Consider the following 23,826-nt stretch of genomic DNA (forward strand, 5'->3'; position numbering starts at 1 on the left):
TCCTTTTCAGGTCGGCATACGTATCCTATGGTGGGCTGTTGATGAGGCTTCAGGGTGATGCCAATAACTTGCATGGTTTTGAAGTGGACTCCAGGGTTTACCTCCTGATGAAGAAATTGGCTTTTTAATGCAGCACTGGGACAAGGAGCAACAGGCATTTTGCAGATGTGCTGAGCACAAGCCACAAAATCTTCACCTAGAAAGACTGCAGCATGGAGCTACCTGATTTTGGCACAGGAGTCTAGTTCTGATAAGGGTGATGGGAGTAGCAGCTTCTTTTTGTCCTGCCTTCCCTAGCAGGGCATTCATCTTGTTTACAAAAATAAGTCCTGTTATCATCCTAGCTTGACCAAAGAGCTGTGCAAGTTTCTGCAGGGCTTCATCTTGTAGGTATGCTGCTAATCTTTAGATAATCTGCAGAGTGACTCGGGCCAGCGTTTTTGCCCTTATTCAATATTATTATTATTGTTTTTACCAGCAGTTCTGTAAGTCTTTTTGTTTTGTGTTGAGATTTACTAGGCTAAAGAAATTCTAAATCATATGTGAGCCTAAAGTATTTAAAGATGTTAAACACAGCCCTTCTCTGTTTCCTGTAGTGTTATGGAATCAGTAGGTGAAGCAGAGCCCCGAGCTTAAGTTTCGGACTGGTTCTCTGTTTGTGACACCCAGAGGGTGAAAACAAGTGTCTGTTTTAGTAACTGAAGGGTAGTCTGTCAAATTACAGTAAACAAAACAGGACAAGGCACATGGATGGGCTTTCATAAGGAAGAGAATGATTACATTGTGGATCTTAGTTTTGTACATAGGAATGCCACAGTGTGCTAATGACATCCTGTCTTTCCCTATTGGCTGCCCATAAGAGTACAAGGGAAGATGTGTAACATTGAGAGGGTCAGGCCTGGAGCAGCTCTACTTAACCTGAGGGATAGAAAAGCAGCAAAGAGGGAAAGGCCTTGCTGCTGGTAGACAGTAAAAGAAACCCAAAACTAAATACATATTTCTGAAAATTTACAAAACCTATTTTTTTCTCTTTTGTGGTACACACATTTTTCTGTGTGCTTGCAAATACTCAGTGGCAGCGATGCTTTCAAAATGCCTGATGTGGTTTGACCTTATGTTTTCATAGAGCAACTGAGAGCAGATAAAGACCATATGACATGACAGTGGTTTCCAAACGTGGTCCTGGAGGCACCCCAGTCAGTCAGGTTTTCAGGATATCCACAATGAATATTCATGAGAGATTTGCATGCACTACCCCCACAACATGCAAATCTCTCATGAATATTCATTGTGGATATCCTGAAAACCTGACTGACTGGGGTGCCTCCAGGACCAGGTTTGAGAACCACTGTCGTATGGCCTATCTCTAATGCTCCTTCCTTGTAGTACTTGATTTTCTTTTAGAAATTCTCTGCTCATACTTTGACAAGAAGGACTGAATGGGGCACACATATGGGTAATGTAACCAAATGATAGTGGGACACAACAGCTGTCCCAGAGCTCAGAACTGTGTGTGACGTTCTAAGTATGCAAAGCCCTTCCCCATACAGTGCTCTTCTCAGTTGTTTCCACTCACATATTCAAGGCTTTTCGCCTTGGTGTGTCCAAAGAAAGAAGTTATTTTCCCTTTCATTCTGCTAGATCATTGGGTTGCATCCCTTACCAACTAGCAGATAGACTTTCCTAGTGACATCACTGGTATAAGGGCTGGTGCAGACAAAAATCAGTCTATTTCTTTTCCTCCAGCAGCTGGTGAGGTAGATGTGACCTCCAGATTTACAGTCCACGGCCTATATCCCCAGGGCTAGGTCTTTGGGCTGATATGTCCTGGGGTCTGTGTCATAGTCCTCACCACAGTTAAGCCAGGTAGTCTGACATAGGTCCCTGCCAGTGGGGTAGGGTGGGAACCTAGCAAGTACCCCCCCCCCCCCCCCCCCAGCTTCCCTTTACAGGGCCTACAGCAGAGAAAAAAAGAAATTAGGATTGTTTTTATTCTCTTGGTTTCCCTGTGTGAATAAAGTTCTTTAAAAATAAATTGAAAGCATGGTGTAGTCTGGCCCTAAGCAGGGAAATCAGGCTCAGGAGTCGTCGTCTAGAGAAGTATTCTGGTCTAGTTCAATGGGTTAGTCGAGGGCTGGTGTTTTTGAGGGGGAGGGGTGGCATTAGGGTTCTTCTGCATTATTATGATGGTGGGAGGGGGGCAGCAGCTGAGTAGCGCCAATGGCTCCTTTGCCCTATTTGCAACCAGCAGTGCCCAATGTGGTCCTTTCATCTCCCAGGCTTGGGGGCAGTGAGGGAGCTGGCCTGTCGCTAGAGGTACATGGTGACATCATGTCAGCTGCAGCCCCTCCATCTTTAATGGAAATGGCAGAAATTTTGGCACCTTCTTGCTAAAGCATGGAGGGGTTCGGTGACCCTTAATCATGCTTTACAGGTGACTCCACTCCCGCAGCAGTAGGGCACCAGTGATTGTTTGCGAACAACCCACATGGGACACTGAAGTGATTGTGAATAAGGCACAGAGGTCCCACCTGCATCTCTTCAGGAGGCCCCCCTGGGGTTTGGAGGAGGAATTTGGTGCAACCCCACCCATGAGATGGCCGAGAATATAAAGGTCCCTTCTTTATTTTAAAAGGAGGTGGAGAGTTGCCTCTTTAATTTCAGTGTCCTGTGCCCTGCAAATCTCATAATCTTGGATGGGAACCCTGTCCCTGAGAGCTGCCCAGGTTGTTTTCCCCTACATATGGCCCTTTCACAGCCTGTCTTGGCTGAGTGGGAGGGTCCCGGAGAGTTGTAGTAACATAGTAAGTGATAGCAGAGAAAGACCTGAATGGTCCGTCCAGTCTGCCCAGTAGTCATTCATTATCAACTTAAGATCAATAACGAAAGTGATATTATATACTTGATCATGGTGTTTCTGGGACGTGAACCATAGATGTGTGCCCGGCACTGAGGTACTAGGTGCCTACTACAGAAAGGTGAGCTTGATAGGCTATTGCACTTCCCCAAAGTGGATGCCTTGGCCACAGAGGGTGATCAAGGCCACCACCATTCCGGTAAGGGGGAGGGGAAGGGGCTCATAAAAGGAAGGTCAACAGCTCCTTAAGCAGATTGTTGTGTTGGCCATGATGGGGGGGTTCCAGGTATCCCACGATTGGGGCTATCGCCTGGTTCCTTCACCTTTGGGCACAACATTAGTGGGCTTGGAGTCTGGTGCCACCTTCCTCGATTTACTGAATGACCTGATTGCAGGATATCCCGATGAGCTTCTCCAAAAAGGAAGTTTGCTCCTGTACCTTGGAAGCTTTGCAGGTGATTGTGGCTCAGTCACTGAGCTGCAGATTCAGGTTCCAAGGTACACAAGCAAACTTCCTTTTTGGAGAAGCTCATCAGGATATCCTGCAAACCTGATGGCACGCTAGGTCTGTCCCTGGAAGACTGCAGAGTGGAGGTCTCTGAGGGAATGTACAGACTTCAGTTAAGCTACTAGGTCTATTCTGCAGAGGTTCTGTAAGGGTTTTAAAAAACAGAAATGGAGAGGGCAAATCAGTAGTGCTGGCTCTGCTTTGGAATTTGCTTACTGGAGGATTCTAGCCTGTGCCAGCCTTTTAACACCGGTGATGGGAAGAGTTCAGTTTTTATCTACATCTACCGGTTGGGGAGAAACACCAACCCAATGGTCAGGATTGAATGAAACTGGTTTTTTATTTATTTTTATTTAATTCCTTGTATAGCACCTGAAAGCTATCAAAGTGGTTTACATTAAGAGAGATTTGTCTGTAATACATCTTATATCAGTTTTTTTTTGTTTGTTTTCTTGTATGAAGATGTCCCAGATGAAGAAAAGGTTTCACCCATTGCCCACAGTGTGGGAGAAAGTTCCCTAAATTGTCTGGGCTCAGACCATAATCAGGGTTGGCTGTAAGTATTGTGCCAGGATGTCTTTGTGAGCCAGGACTGATTGCCTAAAGCAATCATTTAATGGCCTTACCCTTACTTTTGAAGTAGTTTGTAAAGATCAACTGTATTGATTCCTTGAAATAAAACATTACAGTAGTATAAATTGCTCAGAACTAATATATTTGAAGTAAAGGACAAATAGCCTTCCTGTCTAATGAGTTTTTGAATTGATCATCCTAATTTTAAAGTATCAATTACTGATTACTGTGGAAATGTGAAGATGGAAGGTCTAAGATTACTCCAAGAATTTTTACAGAGGGACGGAGCAGAAGTTTAGTATCATCCCAGACACATCTGTCTCGGAGAATAACAAAGCTCACGTTTTCTCTGGATTTAGTTTCCATGTATGAGATGTCAACCAGGAGGTGGTAATAGAAAGTTATTTCAGGAAGATTTATGGATTTCGGAGATTGATAATGGACATGATCTGAATATCATTTGCATAAATAAATTGTGTTAAATCAAGGGACGCGGAGTGACCAAGAGGGAGATAAATTGAAAAGAATAGGGACCAGCAAAAGTTATATGGGGCAGAGACTGTATCCTGCCAACATACCTTATAAATTCTGTCAGATACATAGAAATGAAACCAAGCTAGAGCTAAACCTGTTACCTCTAGGGCACAGACCGTGTAAGTCTGCCCAGCACTATCCCCGCCTCCCACCACCGGCTCTGGCACAGACCGTATAAGTCTGCCCAGCACTATCCCCGCCTCCCGCCACCGGTTCTGCCACCCAATCCCAGCTAAGCTCCTTAGGATCCATTCCTTCTGAACAGGATTCCTTTGTTTGTCCCACGCGTGTTTGAATTCTGTTACCGTTTTCATTTCCACTACCTCCCGCAGGAGGGCATTCCAAGCATCCACTACTCTCTGTGAAAAAATACTTCCTGACATTTTTCTTGAGTCTGCCCCCCTTCAATCTCATTTCATGTCCTCTCGTTCTAATGCCTTCGCATCTCCGGAAAAGGTTCGTTTGCAGATTAATACCTTTCAAATATTTGAATGTCTGTATCATATCACCCCTGTTTCTCCTTTCTTCCAGAGTATACATGTTCATGTCATCAAGTCTCTCCTCATACGTCTTGTAACGCAAATCCCTTACCATTGTCATAGCTTTTCTTTGCACCGCTTCAATTCTTTTTACATCCTTCGCAAGGTACGGCCTCCAAAACTGAACACAGTACTCTAGGTGGGGCCTCACCAACGACTTATACAGAGGCATCAACACCCACTTTCTTCTGCTGGTCACACCTCTCTCTATACAGCCTAACAACCTTCTAGCTAGATAATGAAGGTTAGATAACTGATTGTCTCCTAGGACTCTGCTAAGTTTGATAATAAAAGGTAAATTTGTAACAGGGCAGTAGTTTGTAACCACACTTTTGCTGATGCTATGCTCTTTATTTAAAGGGTAAATGTGATTTTTTTTTCCCTAGCATATGGAACCTACCCCATTATCAATGCTAGAGGAGATTATAGATTGGCAAAGGCACCTCAAACTTCTTTACCAAATTTGATGGGATAGATCATGCGTTTGAGAGCAAAAGCTGACACTGGGCGAAAGGAAGACAATGTACTACATAGTTCTTGTCAAGTTAATATTGAGAGGTTATGGAAGGGTAGGAAGACTGAATAGAAAAATGTGTAGTGGTGCCCTGGCCACTAGAAGCAGCTTGAATGTTAGTAATCGATGATCACTGTAGAGTAAGAATTTTAGTTTAGAAATGGGCTGCAAAAACGTTAGATGTCATAGTTGAAGATGTCGAAACAGAATCATGAGGATCCTCAGTATAGTTTAGAGACATTAAGAGCCTTAGCTATTAAGAGAGATATATTTTTAGATGTATTAATTTACTGTTTGTAGGAATATCCAAAGATTTAAAGGCAGATGGAAAATCTGACATAAGCGTGATTTCTGCATTTAACATTCTATTTCATTCAACCTAATTTAGACTTAAACTAGGGCTCTTGATTTGAATGAGATAGACCCTGAGTCTGAACTGGGGCAAATTTCAAACTACAATTCTCGCTGAACTGGCCAAACGCAGGACCTCCCCAGCCTGATAAAGTCACCACATATTTCTCAAGAGGTATAATCGACCTGGAACAATTCTGGAAACGTATATATAACACAAACTAGGCCGAACAAATAGACTCTCCCAACTTTCTTAAGACTTGGGAAAGACAGGATGCTTCATTAGTTTTGCTACCTTGAAGTAATTTTAGCATACACATAGTTCCATTATAGTCATTCATAAAATTCAAAGGAAAGGGAACAGTCACGGGCTCAGGGTGAGAGGAGGAGCAAACGTAACGATCAGATGAATTCAAAGTTGTGAATCCAATCCATCCACAAATTTGTGTCACCATAACCAGTCTCAAGCAAATGTTTCCTCTAGACTGGTTACATTGAGAATTCTGATGGGAATTTTTGTTTCAATAGTTTGGGGTACTAAGGGTTAGCATGGGATGGTGAAGAAGAAGTGACTAATGCGAAAGCAGCCAATAGGATCCGTGTTAGTGGCATCTATTCCTATGCCAAAGGTGCGGTTCATTGCCTTATACATCCCCTTGAAGGTGATGAGCATAGGATTACACTTCCCTATTTCACAGGTTGTGGGGTCAACCAATTGTCGAACAATGGTGATATTTGTACGTAGGGGATTATGCCAAGCAGAATGTCCACTGGTTGGATAATTGGGTCCAGTGTACCACCATACATTTGACCATTGTGTACAAGGAGATGCATAATTATTCATTTCAATATAAGTGCACAGATAAACATAGAATTTAGACTACCATCTCTGCCACTCTAAGGATCCCCAAGAGGCTATACTGCAAACATCTAATTGCAACGTAACTGTCTCATCGGTTTCATTAAATTTTATGGTAGTCTTGACTGGATAGTACCCATAAGCGTAGTATCTATCCACCTCCTGGGGATCTACATTATTAGGGCTGTCAACAACATCCTTGGAATTGGCAACTTGTGATTGACAGACTTTAACAAAGATAGCAAAGTAAATAAACATATAGTTATACATCCTTATAGTTATTAATATTAGTCACAAAAAATAATGCAGTATTTCTCAAGAATCATCAAGATTAATGTTAAAATAAAAGTACACAGAAAAGCAAATCCAAAAATATTGAGGGTACATTCACGAGCATCCATCTACTATTGAATCAGTATCGTTAGTAATATCCTGATTCTGAAAAGGTTGGAAAGTTCTTATATCTTTAAGATGTACCCAAGAAGTATGGTGTTGCTGTAACAGAATCTTCGGCTAAGTAAATCAGGAGACAAGAGGCAAATGGTTCTGAAAACGAGGCAGCTTTATTGCTAGCAATGAACAGTACCGAGTTCAGTCTCAGGATACTGCGTCACGAGCGTCATCTGACACTCGTTCTTATACAGATTACTGGTCATGCGCATAAAATGCATCATACGTCACACATACACATGCGCAATACATTAGTAGTTCTGTAGTTCTCACAGAGAAAAGATACGTCAGTTTCATAGCTTTCATAGAAATTGTTACTTTGCAAGAAATGTAACTTATTGCAGTGTTCCAGCACATTTACACAATACAGCCTCTATGCCTGAATCACAAGACTGCGCTGGCAGAGCCAGCTGCCTTCCCTACAATCCTAAATTGCTGACTACTACAACTTATCTAGCTACTGGTTAACAAATACATACTACTAGTAAAAGTCTAAACTGCACAGGTTTAGGTCTTAGTCTAGGCTCATTATATGTAAGCTTAGGTTTTGGTACAAAGCAAAGGTGCAAGTGTGAATGCAAAGTCCAAATAGAAAATCCTGTTAGTACAAAAGTCCAGACAAAGTAAACAGTGTGTAATGCTGTTTATCTAATGCGTCTGCATCCTGTCTGAATCAGTTATCTATCTAGCTATCAGGAGCTGACAGTTGATGGTTAAGGCACAATACAAGAAGATGCAAATGTTCAATAAACATCCAAGTATAAAGTATGCCACAAAGAAGGCAAATCCATAAGTTGTGTGCAAAGAGCAAAGTCCATAGGTAGTATGCACAGAGCTTGAGGTTGTCCTGCCAGTCTAGTGATGGCTGCAGGCCGTGTACAGTGTTCGCTTGTCCACTCCTACATTGCAAGTTTACTGCGGTGGCAGATAATGCCTCAGTGCGAAAGGGTCCAATGTAAACAGGATCTTTCCAAGTCTTGTGTGTGTAATGTTTGTGATGTACCAAATCTCCAATCTTTAAAGTGTGCAATTTAGGAGGGTCCGTGTCATTCCCCCTGTTGTCTTGCATTTCCTGAGAGAGGCAAGACAAAGATGTTATTTTGGATTGTAACTGATCCCAGTACACCAAGTAAGTAACAGGCAAGTGATGATCAGGATTACCAGGGATGAGACGCATTTTGCATCCAGTATACAACTGGAATGGGCTCAACTTTAATGAAGCAGATTGTGAAGCACGCAGGATGAGCAGCGCTAAAGGTAAGGCATCCAACCAGGATTTGATGCCATGGGACATAAATTGTCGCAATTTAAACAAGCCATTATATCTTTCAACTAAACCATTGCTTGTGGTCTTGTAAACGCTCACCGTGTGGTGAGTAATTTGCAATTTGGAGGTCAAGGTTTGAATTAATTCATTTACAAAATGAGAGCCATTATCAGTGGTAATTTTACAAGGGATGCCAAATCTGGGAATAATATCATTAGAGTACCTGTGCCATCACCTGACTAGTTTCTCGGGTACAGGGAATTGCTTCAACCCATTTAGAAAAAGCATCAACACGTACAAGTAAAAATCTCTTCCCTTTAGCAGGTATAATCATATAATTAAAATCAAAGTACCAGTGTAATCCTGGTCCCTGGACCGTGGGCAAATGACCAGGTGGCACCACATTTCCATGTTTGGGGGTGTTTAAAAAACATTTGTAACACCCTCCCACTATAGCATGACATAGAGCATTTGAGGTGCCCAAATTTTGGAAGATAAGTGTTCATACAAGGTATTAGCATTCAAATGCAAGGGATAATGTAAGGAATGTAATAATAAAAATAAATGTTGCGTTACACAAATCTGACCAGCAGGGTGCGTCCAGAGACCTTCAGGACTCAAGGAGCAGCCAGATTGTTGCCAGGCCTTCAATTCTCCCTGTGTGGCCGAGGCTTGTAAAGCTTCATATAGCTCATTCCCGGTCATTGTTTTGGGCACAGAAGTGTCTACAACCATAATAACACCTCCTGTGCTATCATTATCATAATTAAGCGGTGTTTCAGTAACTTCAGTGTAGTAAATTTAAAACAAATAGGAGAACTTGTTTCTTCACCCAACACATAATTAAACTCTGGAATTTGTTGCTGGAGAACGTAGTGAAGGCGGTTAGCTTGGCAGAGTTTAAAAGGGTTGGACGGTTTCCTAAAGGCCAAGTCCATAGACCACTACTAAATGGACTTGGGAAAAATCCACAATTTTGGGAATAACTTGCATAAAATGCTTGTACGTTTGGGTAGCTTGCCAGGTGCCCTTGACCTGGATTGGCTGCTGTCGGGGACAGGATGCTGGGCTCGATGGACCTTTGGTCTTTTCCCAGTATGGCATTACTTATGTACTTACGTACTTCTTTAGCCAAATCATCTGCCTTATGGTTATCATTGATCTCATAAGAGAACACAGATTCTTGATGAGCTTTAATCCATTTGATGGCTGTATGTAACTTTTTCTTATGATGTGCTTGTAATGCTTCATATACTTTATTCCACAAGGTAATATGACTTCAAGGGTGACCAGTAGAGGAAATCATACCTCTCTGATTCCATTTTTGAATATGTGAGTGAAATGAGGAAAATACATAGCTAGAATCTGTGACTATGGATACATTCTCTTGTAATGCCTTAGACTATAATACATATAACACAGCAGTCTAAGCAGTATAAGTGTCCGGAAGTCTATATTGTACAATTTCAATAGGTGTTTCATCAACAGTACCAGTTTCGAGCATTGCCCTTCGGCCTTGCATTGCCCTTCGGCCTTGCGACGGCTCCACGCACATTTACCAAAGTCATGGTCGTGGTTGCAGCGGCCCTCAGAAAAGAAGGGATTCTTGTTCATCCATACCTAGACGACTGGTTAATCAGAGCGAAGTCTTATCAGGAAAGTTGTCAAGTCACAGGTCGAGTGATGCAGTTTTTGCAGTCTCTAGGTTGGGTGGTCAATGTAGCCAAGAGTCGGTTAGTTCCTTCTCAGTCTCTGGAGTATTTGGGAGTTGTGTTCGACACAGCGCGGGGCCGAGTCTTTCTGCCGCAGGCCAGGATTGTAAAGCTTCAGGTCCAGATAAGGGAGTTACTTCAGCACCACCGTCCATGTGCTCGGGATTATCTTCAGGTGCTCGGTTCCATGGCAGCCACTATAGAGGCAGTACCCTGGGCCAGGCTTCATATGAGGCCTCTTCAGTGGTCCCTTCTCTCCCGGTGGTCCTCTCAGAGGGATTCACTACTGATGCGACTACCTCTCCGCAACTGAGAACGCAGCTCCCTGTTCTGGTGGCTGCGGATGAAGAATCTGACGGTAGGAATGCCTTTGGAGTCTCCTCGGTGGATACCGTTAACAACAGATGCCAGTCTCCGAGGATGGGGAGCGCATTGTCTAGGCAAGTGGACTCAGGGTCTCTGGTCTCAACTGGAAGCCATTCAATCAATCAACTTTTTGGAGACCAGGGCGATTCGGTTGGCTCTGCAACACTTCAGTTCTCTTCTGGTAGGCAAAGCGGTGCGGGTCCTTTCGGACAATGCCTCGGCAGTGGCCTATATCAATCGTCAGGGAGGAACGAGATGCCGACTATTGTGTCGGGAGGCGGAGAGTCTCCTTTCCTGGGCGGAAGTTCATCTAACGGCCATTTCAGCATCCCACGTAGCAGGAGTAGAGAACGTTCAAGCCGACTTCCTCAGTCGCCACACTCTCGATCCGGGAGAATGGGCTCTCAGCGCTCAGGCGTTTCAGGTTATAGTGGAGCGCTGGGGTACTCCAGTTCTCGATCTTTTTGCCACCAGTCTCAACTCAAAGGTCCCTCGGTTCTTCAGTCGACGAAGGGATGCAAGAGCGGCAGGGGTAGACGCTCTCTTGCAGCAGTGGCCCCCCGACCTTCTTTATGCGTTTCCTCCTTGGCCACTAATAGGTCGTCTCCTGCAGAGGATCGAGGAACACAGAGGACCGGTAATTCTGGTGGCACCGGACTGGCCTCGGCGTCCTTGGTACGCGGATCTGCAACGTCTGTCGGTGGCGCCTCCTTTTCGACTCCCGTTGCACAAGGCTCTGTTGGTACAAGGGCCAGTCCCACATCCAGATCCGGCTCGATTTTGTCTTACGGCTTGGCTCTTGAACGAGCCCGTTTAGCTAAGCGGGGTTTTTCACAACCATTGATTTCCACCATGCTTTGTTCTCGTCGGCGTTCCACCTCTCTGAACTATATTCGCACTTGGAGAATTTTTGAGGCTTGGTGTGTAGAGGCTGACATTCGTCCTTTCGGCGCGTCAGTGGCTCAGATGTTAGATTTTTTACAGCGAGGGTTTGATAAAGGGCTGTCTCTTTCTTCTCTTAAGGTGCAAGCGGCAGCTCTTTCCTGTTTCAGAGGTAGGATTAGGGGTAGGTCTTTCGCTAGGCTGCCCGATGTAGTACGTTTTTTGAAGGGAGTCAGTCTTCTTCGTCCTCCGGTTAGGTCAGTGTTCCCATCTTGGGATCTTAATCTGGTCCTTTCGTCTTTGACAAAACCTCCTTTTGAGCCATTGCGTGCATGTTCGTTGAAGGATTTGACTCTTAAGACAGTGTTTTTGGTGGCTATTGCCTCGGCTAGGAGAGTCTCGGAGTTGCAAGCTTTCTCATGTAGATCTCCATTTCTGCAATTTTCAAAGGAACGAGTGGTTCTTCGTCCGGTGCCTTCCTTTTTGCCTAAGGTGCTGTCTCGATTTCATCTATCCCAGTCAGTGTTTCTGCCGGTTCTAGGATCGGCCTCAGGGACGCAGGAACAGAGACGGTTGCATACTCTGGATGTTAAGAGGGTGCTTAAACGGTATCTCGCAGTTACTAAGGATTTTCGTCGCACGGACCGTCTTTTCCTTCTGTTGGCCGGTCACCTTAAGGGTTTGTCGGCTTCTAAGCCCACGTTATCTAGGTGGATCAAAGAGATGATAGCGTCAGCCTACCTTTTAGCAGGTAAGGCAGTCCCGGACTCGGTTAAAGCTCATTCAACTAGAGGGCAGGCAGCGTCCTGGGCCGAGTGTTCCTTGGTTCCGCCAGCGGAGATTTGTAAGGCAGCTACGTGGTCTTCTCTCCATTCCTTTTCTAAGCATTACAGGCTTGATGTTCAATGTCGGCAAGAGGCGGTCTTTGCGTCGCGGGTAATCTCAGCAGGTTTGCTGGGGTCCCTCCCGTAGGACTACTGCTTTGTTACGTCCCATCAGTCCAATCCTGGGCCGGTCCGGAGGGATGCTAAGGAAGGAGAAATTAGACCTTACCTGCTAATTTGCTTTCCTTTAATCCCTCCGGACCGGCCCAGGCCCCTCCCGTGTGATATATTTCTGTCTAGTTCTCTATGTTCCATGGTTTGCAGAGATGTGTTCAGTTCTTTGTTTGTTGAGCTGTTTTGTTTGCAAGTTAAACCATAAATAAATGGGTTAAAAAAAAAACAGTTTCTATTAAGGCCATACCGCTGCTCTGGTAAGGGTATGTGGTGAGCCATTATAGTTTAGGCCATACCGCTGCTCTGGTAAGGGTATGTGGTGAGCCATTATAGTTTGGCCATACCGATGCCCTGGTTAGGGTACTTGGTGAGCCATTATGACAAGGCCATACCGCTGCTCTGGTGAGAGTTGTCGGTGAGCCTTTGAGCACGTCTTCAACAGTGCTCCCTGGTTGCTTGAATTCCTTGGGGCACAGACTGTTCTTCTTCTTTCTGCTTTGTTATTTAAATACTTGGGGCTAGGGTCACATGACCAGGGCTCTTATTGGCTATCTAGTCAAAGTTTTTTTCTCAGTCTCCTCCTGCTAGGTAGACGTGCACAACCCATCAGTCCAATCCTGGGCCGGTCCGGAGGGATTAAAGGAAAGCAAATTAGCAGGTAAGGTCTAATTTCTCCTTTGGCGGGATCTGCCCGTAAACCAGACTGAGCCCATATGTAAAATTTCAAATTGAATACTTAAAGAAGCAGGCAGTGAGGGTAACTGGACAGTACACTGGTGAGGAAATAAACCGGTCCTTTCACTCATAGTAATCAAGGGATCCAAACGTTGCAATTCTGTTGAAGTAAGGGGTTGTATTCGGTGTACAGTACTAAGTAGTACCACTTATGAAGGAGTCATGCGACTAATATGTTTGTTCAAAAGATACTTAACATCATGTGAGCTATGAATAACTACTGGCAGATGAGGTATATAGCTTTATAATTTTAAAACAGTAGCTGCAGTCACAAGTCCTTTTTCACACAATGCAAATCCTAATTCAACTGGGGTAAAAGTCCCAGATAAATATCCACAAGCTATATCATCATCATGCTGAGTTATTAAAGCAGCCCATGTATTTTCATCATGAGTTATCCACAAATGCACATCATGTGACATATCAACCGTAGCAAGTGGGGAGCTCTGCATTACATCTTTCACCAAAGTCAGTAAAGCTAATATTTCAGCATCAATAAATTCGAGAGATTCAAATTTGAAATTATGTTTTCCCGACAATTTCTGGTAAAAGGGCTTAGTACGTTCTGAATAATTAGGTATCCATAAAAGACAAAAATTAAGCATACCTAACACAGTTCTGAGTTTGGTAACATTGGAAGGCATATATACTTTGGAAACATGCTTCATAGTTTCTGGACCGAGGCTGCGCCTCCGGGCACCAATTTCGTGGCCCAGAAACATAACCTGAGTCTGTGCCACCTTCAATTTTTTCCTATGAACTTCATACCTCTTCTCTGCTAAAAAGGCAGAGTGACCGTTGCAGAATTGATCAGAAACTCTGAGGCAGGATATCAGAGTGAGAGGGAATCTTCCAACTTGAGTTCTTTGTGTTGCATGTTTGACACCTCCCTGCTAGTTACCTTGAAAATGCTCTGAAGTTGGAATCTTGCATGTATGACACATCCCTGCTAATTAACTTGAAGTTCCCCCCTCCCCGCTGCCTCCAGCCAAAACCAGAAATAGGAGCCCTGAAGATTCTAGGGGCAAAGAGGGTGGGAAGCATTTAGCTACTAAGAAACAGATTAACGGCGGTCCCTGACTCAGAACTACTCTTCTCCCCCCATCCCCTCTGCTCATTAACCTATCATTGAAACCTGTTCCAGTTCTGACCTCAACAGCTTGAAAGAAAAGCTGAAATCACACACAAGACTAGAACACCAGACCCACCCCAAAGAACAAAAGCCTCATCATGCATCCAGTCATCAGTACACGGTCTTATTAGTAGCCCACAGTAAATAGAAACCAAAATGAATACCTTCAAACTACTACTAACAATTTACTCCTTAACACTGATCCACTTTACACTAACCACTCCCTGACAGAAAATAAAATTATACGCATACTGTACAACCACCAAAGACTGATCAGATACACCACACCCTATCAAACCGACAACAACTTAAACAAAGGAAGAACACCAACATGCGGACAACCACTACAGAATGCAAATAGGGTCCAAACAAACCCACCATAACAAAGAAATTACAACTAATAAAAGTCCACACAACACCAAACTCAGAAGACCCATCCCAAACAATGCAAGTGGGCTACATCAACGCCAGATCTGCAGTAAACAAAACAGCAATATTAACAGACTGGATCATGACAGAAAACCTTGACCTACTCTTCATCAATGAAACCTGGAACCACGACCAAAAAGACCCAAAATCCTAGACCTCTGCCCTCCAGGATACAAAATCACACACTGGCCCAGAAAGGTGGTGGAATAGCACTAATCTATCGATCCAACTTCACCACTGAAACCATTGCCGAGTCCATGACACCTCAGCTTGAAATTGCTTCAATCAGAATCCAGAACAAAACTCTACGCGATCATCTGAATTGTATCTTGTTTTACAGACCTCCAGGTAACTGGAACGAAAGCCAGACTAACTTCACGGACTTCATCTCAAACACATGTGTAGCCAACTCCAACGTACTAGTACTAGGAGACATCAATCTTCACTTAGAAGACCCAAACTCAACCAACGCACGAGGATGTAAGGAATTCCTCCACCTATGGGATCTCAAATGGCCACAAATGTAAGCAACCTACATCAAAGGGCACACACTGGCTCTCATCTCAGATAAACTTTCAACAGACCAGAACTTTATAATAACAGATATTAAATGGACAGAAACACCCTGGACTGATTACTACAAACTAAACCTATCCCTACACTGGCGGAGGAAGGGATCACACCTAACCCAAGAACACACATCCTACAGAAAAAGAGGTCATGTAGACACGACAGCATTCTGGCAACTGATATAAGACAATGAATGGACAGCACAAACAGACTCCATATACTACCTCTTGGAATGGGATAAAAGATGCAAAGGTATGCTAGATGCAATAGCACCCTTACGAACAAAAACATCACTTAAACAGAACTCGATACCATGGTTTAACGATGAACTGAAGCAGCTAAAATTGCAATCCAGGAAACTTGAACGAGCATGGAAAAAAACAAAAGATGAACACACACTCAACACATGGAAACAATCACTAAGGAAATACAAATATGCAATAAGACAGACCAAAAGATCATACTGTAAAACTAAAATAGGGACAGATTACAAAGACACGAAGAAATTATACCAACTCGTGAATAAACTCCTAGACACCAACTTGGTCACTACATCGAATACAGACATCCCATCTGCTATTTTAAAAGTTACGAATGGGGGCCTCGATTTTAACATTAGGCCTCGGGAATCTTACCCTCTCCCCCTGGCTGGCCCTAATAATAACGCAAGAGGAAGTCAATAGGGCAAGACGCAGATAAACGAAATGGTAAATATTCTAATAGACTAGAATAAAGCACCTGAATGGTTAATGGAGAGAAAAAAAAAATCACATCTAAGACACCCCCTTTCCTTTGCCTAGGATGCTTATAGAGATGAAAAACAATCAAGGATAGTTTGAGTTAAACAAACAAGCTTGCCATCAGTTAGCCAAATTAAAATAATATCCTTTATTAAAAGATGATCACCGCAGTTTGAAAGGGTATTGATAAGGCCTAGGTTCAGCTGAGACATTATGGTGCCAACTTTAGAAGCTACAATATCATACCGAGGTTCATTAGAGAGCAGTAGAAATCTCAGATCACAGGAAAGGAAAGCCGCCTAACGGACCTGTGCAAAGAAATAGATTGAACCATCATCAGGAAAACAGCATATGCAAACAGAAGGCATGGAAGGGTAATAACTTGGCCAAAGCAAACACTGACAGGACCCCATTCTTTGTCTCTCCAGCTCATTTGCTGATCCTAGAATTGCTGCTTTGGGAGATTCATTCAATTACTATGGACTTTACAACATTAATTTTGATTAGATGTAAGGCAAGTTTGTTCCAAAAGGTCAGATAACTGATCGCCTCTAAGGACTCTGCTAAACTTGACAGCTAGAGGGGCATTTTCGAAAGGGACGTCCACGTTTCGATTTGGACGTCCTTGCAAAATGTCCCGATCCAGGGGCAGGGAAACACATTTTCGAAACAAGATGGACGTCCATCTTTCATTTCGAAAATACTGTCAGGGACGTCCAAATCCTTAAATTTGGTTGTCCTTATTAGAGATGGTCGTCCCTAGACATGGTCGCTTCTGATTTTCAGCGATTTTTGAAACCAAGGACGTCCGTCTCAGAAACGACCAAATGCAACTGGGCACCCTAGAGGGCACTGCAGTGGACTTCATAAATTGCTCCCAGGTACATAGCTCTCTTACCTTGTGTGCTGAGCCCCCCAAAGCCCACTACCCCCAACTGTACACCACTCTTACAAGTGAAGGAGAGCACCTATATATGGGTACAGAGGGTTTCTGGTGGGCTTTGGAGGGCTCGCTGCTTCCTCCACAAACGTAACAAGTTGGTGGGATGGGCCTGGGTCTGCCTGTCTGAAGGACATTCACCCACTAAAACTGCTCCAGGGACCTGCATACTGCTGTCATGGACCTGAGTATGACATCTGAGGCTGGCACGAAATATTTTTAAAGATTTTTTTTTAGGGTGGGAGGGGATTAGTGACCACTGGGGGAGTAACGGGAGGTCATCCCCAATTCTCTCCGGTGGTCATCTGGTCAGTTTGGGCACCTTTTTGTGCCTTAGTCGTAAGAAAAACAGGTCCGGGTGAAAACATCCAAGTGTTCTTCAGGGATGTCCTTATTTTTTTCGATTATGGGTCAAGGATGTCCAAGTGTTAGGCACGCCCAAGTCCCGCCTTCGCTACACCTCCGACATGCCCCCTTGAACTTTGGGCATCCTTGCGACTGAGCGCAGTTGGGGACGTCCAAAATCGGCTTTCGATTATACCGATTTGGACTACCCTGGGAAAAGGATGTCCATCTTCCGATTTATGTTGAAAGATGGGCGTCCTTCTCTTTCGAAAATGAGCCCAAGCTAGAGTCTTCTGTGAGGTTTGAGTTGCTGTTGTTCAATATTGTCTCTGGTTATATTACATTTCTGGCCAAGTGGCAACATTAGATCAAAAGTAAGATATTATCTTTTGTACCCCCCCCCCCCCCCCCCCAAAGCTTGCAGGAAAAAGAAGGGTAGGGGCTGGGAGCATCCAGAGATTCCCCAGGTGTTTCCAGATTTCCCTGGAAAGCTCCCAGGTATAGGGTGTCCCCATGTATACAGGCTGGTGCAAGTAACCCTTCTAAACAGGTCATAGGAAATTGCCAGAAAGTAAAAGGTTTTTCTGCCACTTATTCAGATATAAGGAATCTCCTTTGATTGTTCAAGTGCTGCCAGTGGAGCACCTAAAAGGGTAAAAGCAAAGAATTACACGTTCAGTTCAAGTTACTGTCCCTTGTCGGATTGACGTTCTGGCTCAGTAGCAGGATACAACATGTGTTGCTGCTGAAACTGCTGTTTCTCGTCTTTCCTCCAGGGTTATAGCACGAATTTCTCTGGCATCCTCCTAATTTTCAGCTATTGTCTATTGCTGCTCAAATTAAGCAATAAAGTTTGTTCTTGTTATGGCAGGCTGGGAGGGGATTGTGCTTACCAGGCCAGGGTCAAAAGGAGAGGGGTGGGGGGGAGAGCAGCAGAGACAAAGACAGGCTGAAGCTAAAGCCTATCAGAAAGAGAGAGAAAAAGGGCAAAATCCCAGCAGAAAGAGACAGATTGATCCTCTGAGGAGGAGAGACAGAGCAAAATTCTATCAGAAAGAGAGAGACTGAACCTCTGAGTAGAGACAGAGCAAGAGTCCCAACAGAAGAATATAGACTGATCCTCTGAGGAGAGACTGCAAAATCCCAGCAGAAGAAGACAGATACACACTGCACCCGAAGCAAAGCGAAAACTCCCAGCACAGAGAGACAAGATGCCGACTAAACCCCTTAAGAGGCAGAAAACAGAATCCCAGCAGAAAGAGAGGTGAAAGAGACTGAAGACCTGAAGAGAGATGACAAAATCCTAGCAGAAAGAGACAGACTGAAGCCCCAAGGAGACAAGGCAAAATCCCAGCAGCAGCAACAGACAGACAGACTCACTGCACCTGAGGAGACCAAAGTCAAACACTCAGGAAAAAAAAACAACTAACAGTGATTCACTCTTGAGGAGTCACATGGCAAGGAAGAGACAGACTGCAGTCAAGGAAACATGTCCCAGAAGAGAGACTGTGAGTTAGAGGCTGTATTCCAGCAGATTTAAGTCTGACTCATAGCAAAATAGACTGACAGTGAAACTCTGTACCCAAGGAGACAGCAGAGAGCGGCTGATTAGTACCTAATGAGGTACATCTTACATTTCTAGCAAAGATAGGCTGCGCATAAGGAGGTGAAGCTCAAGTTCCCAGCAGAGATAGATTGACAGAAATAGACAAAGGTCAAACTCCCAGCAGAGACTGAATAATCAAGTACAGAAGTATAGAAGAAAAACAGGGAAGAACGGGAGGGAGAGAGAATAATAGAGGCAGTGAGAGAGGGAGGAGGAATGTAATGTGAGTGGATCTGGGGCAGGAGAAACTGGTTTGCCAGGTGTCAGAAGACAGGACCCAGGAGAGATTGCATTTAATACATCTGCATCTTCTTTTGGACTGACAAATGAAGGAAAGACACCACTGAAAAGCTCAGTATAATTACCATGTTGTAGGTCCAAGTCAGACTTCATCAGGCCGCAGTGAGATATCCAGCAGCAGTGTCTATCTCTCCAGAGCCAGGTTTGTGCCTGAGAGCTGAATGGATTTCCAGAGGAAGAAACGATTCACCAATATCAGCATCGCACTGATTTTTCTCTTTGGGGGCATTGAGTATGGTAAGAGGCAGTGTGGATTCATAGACGCGTTGCTCGTGCCAGCCTCTGCCCTGTATTTAGGAAAGCACAAGGGATTGCATTATGGGGTCATGGCAGGAATGCAAACAGCCTCCAGGGACACAAGCACCTCTTTGAGGTTCCCAGTCTTAGATACCATACACACGCCTCAGCATGTTTGTGTTATAGGGCATTGGTGGAGGATGTGTTAAAGTATTTTCTACAAATTATACTGAACTGCAATAAGTTGTAACCCAAAGAACTTACAGTGTAAAGTTTTATGACTTATTGTATAGTTTACTTCCACTAAACTGGAAACAGTGTGTAACCTAACTAAATTATTTTAAATTGGTACGCTAGGCACTGAGAGATAGAGGGAGCACATTGAATAAGTGAGTGACTCATTTTACGTGCCCTGATGCTGCACAGTGAAAACCTTTCTGTAACAGCATCTGGGCGCCTGAATTCTGGTATACAATACTAGAGTGACTCAGTATCAGGATGGTAAAGGCGGTTAGCTTAGCTGAGTTTAAAAAAGGTTTGGACGGCTTCCTAAAGGAAAAGTCCATAGACCGTTATTAAATGGACTTGAAGAAAATCCACTATTTCTGGGATAAGCAGTATAAAATATTTTGTACATTTTTGGGATCTTGCCGGGTATTTGTGACCTGGATTGGCCACTGTGGGAAAAAGGATACTGGGCTCGATGGACCTTTGGTCTTTCCCAGTATGGCAATACTTATGTACCTAAAATCTAGGCAGCCATAGTTACCCCAGCTGTACACCTAAGGTATTGTGTATATGGCCTGTGTAAGTGACTGCACTGTCCTGCCTTTCCCATGTTCTGCCCCGTTTCATGTGCAACTGAATGTGTATGAGTGTACGTTAACTCTACTTACGAAAGTGTAGGTAGTCTGTACGTTCGTGCATGTGAGAGGCCCCAGTTATAGAAATCACCTCAAATGGTGGTGTCAGAAGCTAGGACTAAGACTTGAATGTCTTGCCTCTCCCAGTAAAAATAGAAACCTTCCGGCCAGCAGGCAACCAACCTGCTTCTCGCCCCATCTCCTGGCCCAGGTCTGGCCCCAGTCCCCCATCTACACGTAACCTCGTCAAGTGAAGGGGTGCTGATTTTGAGGTGGAAAGTACAGTTGTGCTGTATGTGATAAGAAGGAGTCCTGGATCTGAGGGGAAGATGCAATAGGACTGGAAAGGAATACAGGGGATGTGTTGGATTAGGGGGAACGGCTACTGTGATCAGGTTCTGGGAAATGAGTTATCTTGAACTGAGAGCAATGTTAGAGGAGCACAGGATCTTTAGGAGGTAGAGAGTGGGTGAGAATGGAGGAGAGGAGGAGTTACTGGGAGAGGGAGGAGGAAGAGAAGTCAGGCATGTGGGCTATATTGGAAAGTGCTTCATTTTTTTTTTTTTAAGAGGATGAGAGTAAAGGGTTAAAACTGGAGTAACAATGGTTCCAATGCTGTATTTTGAGGGGATGAGGGAGATGATGGTGAGCTAGCTCTGATGAAGCAGAGTGAGGAGAGGATGGCTGAGGAAGGAAAGTGATAGTTCTGGGGAAGATGGTGGATGATTACTTTTTCCTTATAATCTGCTCACTGATGGATTCTGTCTTTTGCTTTTTTTTTTTTTTTAGCTGTGATCCTACCTACTATCTGGGATTATCTTCGAACACTTCATGCTGAGCCCTACTTCCTGGGCTTGGGCCTCTCTGCCTTTAGTTTCAGTGGCCTTCTCTCTGGACCTCTGTTTGGACAATGGTCAGACCGGACAGGACACACCAAGGCCATCATCCTATTCGCCAACGTCTTTGAGATAACTGGTGAGTCAACAACATGTTTCCCTCCAGATACAGGGCAACTGCTTCTGAACATGGAATAACTTTGCTAAATATCGTACAGATAGCGTTGCTTTGTTAGTAGCCAGCAGTGGCGTGTGGTGACATTTACATCAGGGGATTCAATAAATGTGCTGAACACCTTCAACTATGTACCTCCCACTCCAACAAGATCACCAAGTGGGGCTTGATGGCCCCAACCTCATACTCCCACGCCAACAAAAAACACCAAGAAACTTGCTCGTAGACAATTGGAGTGCCTGCGCTGGCAGTCCAATTGTCTAGCACTCCAATTGTCTACGAGCAAGTTTCTTTGAAAAGATCTTTTTAAAGACCCACCTCGTAGATCAACACACCACGTGTCTTTCAACGTTTACATCAGCTGTTCTCCGTCGACTGAGACTCCTGATGCAGGCCTAACGGCCGAAACACAACGTTTGTGTCGAGTCTTTTTTCACCAATAAACAAGTGTTTTTAAGATCAATCTATCCAGTTTTTGGTGTTCTGTGGTCAAACATCCCACTTTCTCCTATACCTCTCTATTTATAAAACATGTTGTGTAGCAGTTGTACATACATGCTGTAAACATGGAAAAAGCTTTATGCAATTATTTCAATTCTGCCTCTGTTTTATGTCTTAAGACTTTTCCTCAAAGTCTGCTCAGGCATTTTCTCCCATTCCTTTTGAGCTTCCTTCACTTCAGCATTGTGTCTTGTCCCCATGTCCTTGACATGTTCATTCATTTCTTCTCTTAATAGTATAAACTAATCCTAAGTACTGCATACGTAGAGTAACATAGCTTTTTTGGATGCAGTACTCTGTAGAACTAGAGGACATGAAATGAAGCTGCAAAGAGAGGCATATTCCGGAAACTATCAATTAATGTTTATTCATAGAAATGGTGGTGGATGCCTTTGATGTCCTTCCAGAAAATGTGGTAATTGAGAAATATATGGGATAAACACAGAGAATCCCCAAATGGTGGTGGACGCTTGGAATGCCCTCCCGCGGGAGGTGGTGGAGATGAAAACGGTAACGGAATTCAAACATGCGTGGGATATGCATAAAGGAATCCTATGCAGTAGGAATGGATCCTCAGAAGCTTAGCCAAAATTGGGTGGCGGAGCAGGTGGGGGAAGAGGATAGTGGAGGGCAGACTTATACGGTCCGTGCCAGAGCCGGTGATGGGAGGCAGGACTGGTGGTTGGGAGGCAGGAGATACTGCTGGGCAGACTTGTAGGGTCTATGCCCTGAAAAAGGCAGGTATAAATCAAGGTAAGGTATACACATATGAGTTTATCTTGTTGGGCAGACTGGATGGACTGTGCAGATCTTTTTCTGCCGTCATCTACTATGTTACTATGTAATCCCTGAATGGCAAGAAGATGGAAACTAAGCATTGAAAGCTTTTCTTTATAAGCTCCTAAGAAGATGGGAGTAATCAGCACGAAGTGGGGTGGGGTGGGGGGGATTAATTGTGGACAGACTAAATGGACCATTTTGCTCTTTATTTGCCATCATCGAGTATGTAATTCAGTATCTGATGTGCATTACAGGGATAACTTTGCTGCTCTGTTTTGTTTCCAGGTAATTTTATGTACTTTCTTGGTGTTTCAAAATGGCTTTTGCTGGCCAGTCGATTTGTAGCAGGTAAGGAGGACCAGAAGAGGACCTTGGACTTGGAGACTGAGAGAGACTGTGAGGACTGAGGAAGGATGTGTGATGTATGTAACATACATATACATAGTAGATGACGGCAGATGCATGTGACTATTTTACACATTTTAGGCCTGTTTGATAACACAGATTGATTTGGATCAGAAAAACATTGTTTTAAGCCACAGTAAGGGGCCTCTTTTACTAAGCTTCGGTAAAAGGGGGCCTGCACTAGCATCATCATGTGTTTTTCATACATGCCGAGGCCCCCGTTTACTGCAATAATTCAATACATAGCGGTTTAGGTGTCATTGTTGATGATATGTTGAAACCCTCTGCCCAGTGTGCAGCGACGGCTAAGAAAGCAAATAGAATGTTAGGTATTATTAGGAAAGGAATGGGGAAAAAAACAAGGGCATTATAATGCCTTTTCTCACTCCATGGTGTGACCGCACCTCAAATATTCCCCTGGATTCTATATAGAATGTTAGGAATTATTTGGAGAGAAATGGAGGATAAAACTAAGAATGTTATAACGTCTTTGTATCACTGCATAGTGTGACTGAATATTCCCCCAGATTCTATATAGGTTGTCCCAATTTTGTGTGCACAGGGCAGATACGTGCACAGATTAATTAGTTAATGAACCGTTAACAATCACCTTTTGACGTTAATCACCATCTGCCTATTCACTATTCTGTAACACTTTTTGCCCTTAGGAAGGACATGGGTGGATCCAGGGGATCCAAAAGTTTAGGTGCTTTGTGATAAGGGTTGTGTTCCAGGTTTCAGCAGTCAAATGTTCTCGCGCCCAACGTAGGGAGTGGGAATCCGCTTTAAGCTTTATTCTAGAAAAGACGCTCAGCCCTGACC

General features: G+C 44.0%; 1 protein-coding gene across 3 annotated transcripts in view; it reads left to right on the forward strand.

Moving 5' to 3' along the window:
* The window catches only part of LOC115478606 (major facilitator superfamily domain-containing protein 8-like), a 75,158-nt gene that overhangs the window by 14,438 nt on the left and 36,894 nt on the right, over positions 1 to 23,826 (forward strand). Inside the window, exons 1-3 of one of the 3 annotated variants that reach the window (XM_030216088.1) lie at positions 18,231 to 19,444; positions 21,097 to 21,282; positions 22,885 to 22,947. The exons of the other annotated variants lie outside the window; for them this stretch is intronic. Coding sequence (XP_030071948.1) covers positions 19,369 to 19,444; positions 21,097 to 21,282; positions 22,885 to 22,947 — 325 coding nt within the window. The 5' untranslated portion in view covers positions 18,231 to 19,368. Of the gene's footprint in view, positions 1 to 18,230; positions 19,445 to 21,096; positions 21,283 to 22,884; positions 22,948 to 23,826 lie in introns of those variants that run through there. 3 annotated transcript variants of the gene reach the window in all.

The sequence above is a fragment of the Microcaecilia unicolor genome, chromosome 10, assembly GCF_901765095.1.
Source record: "Microcaecilia unicolor chromosome 10, aMicUni1.1, whole genome shotgun sequence".
NCBI classification, from domain to species: Eukaryota; Metazoa; Chordata; class Amphibia; order Gymnophiona; family Siphonopidae; genus Microcaecilia; species Microcaecilia unicolor.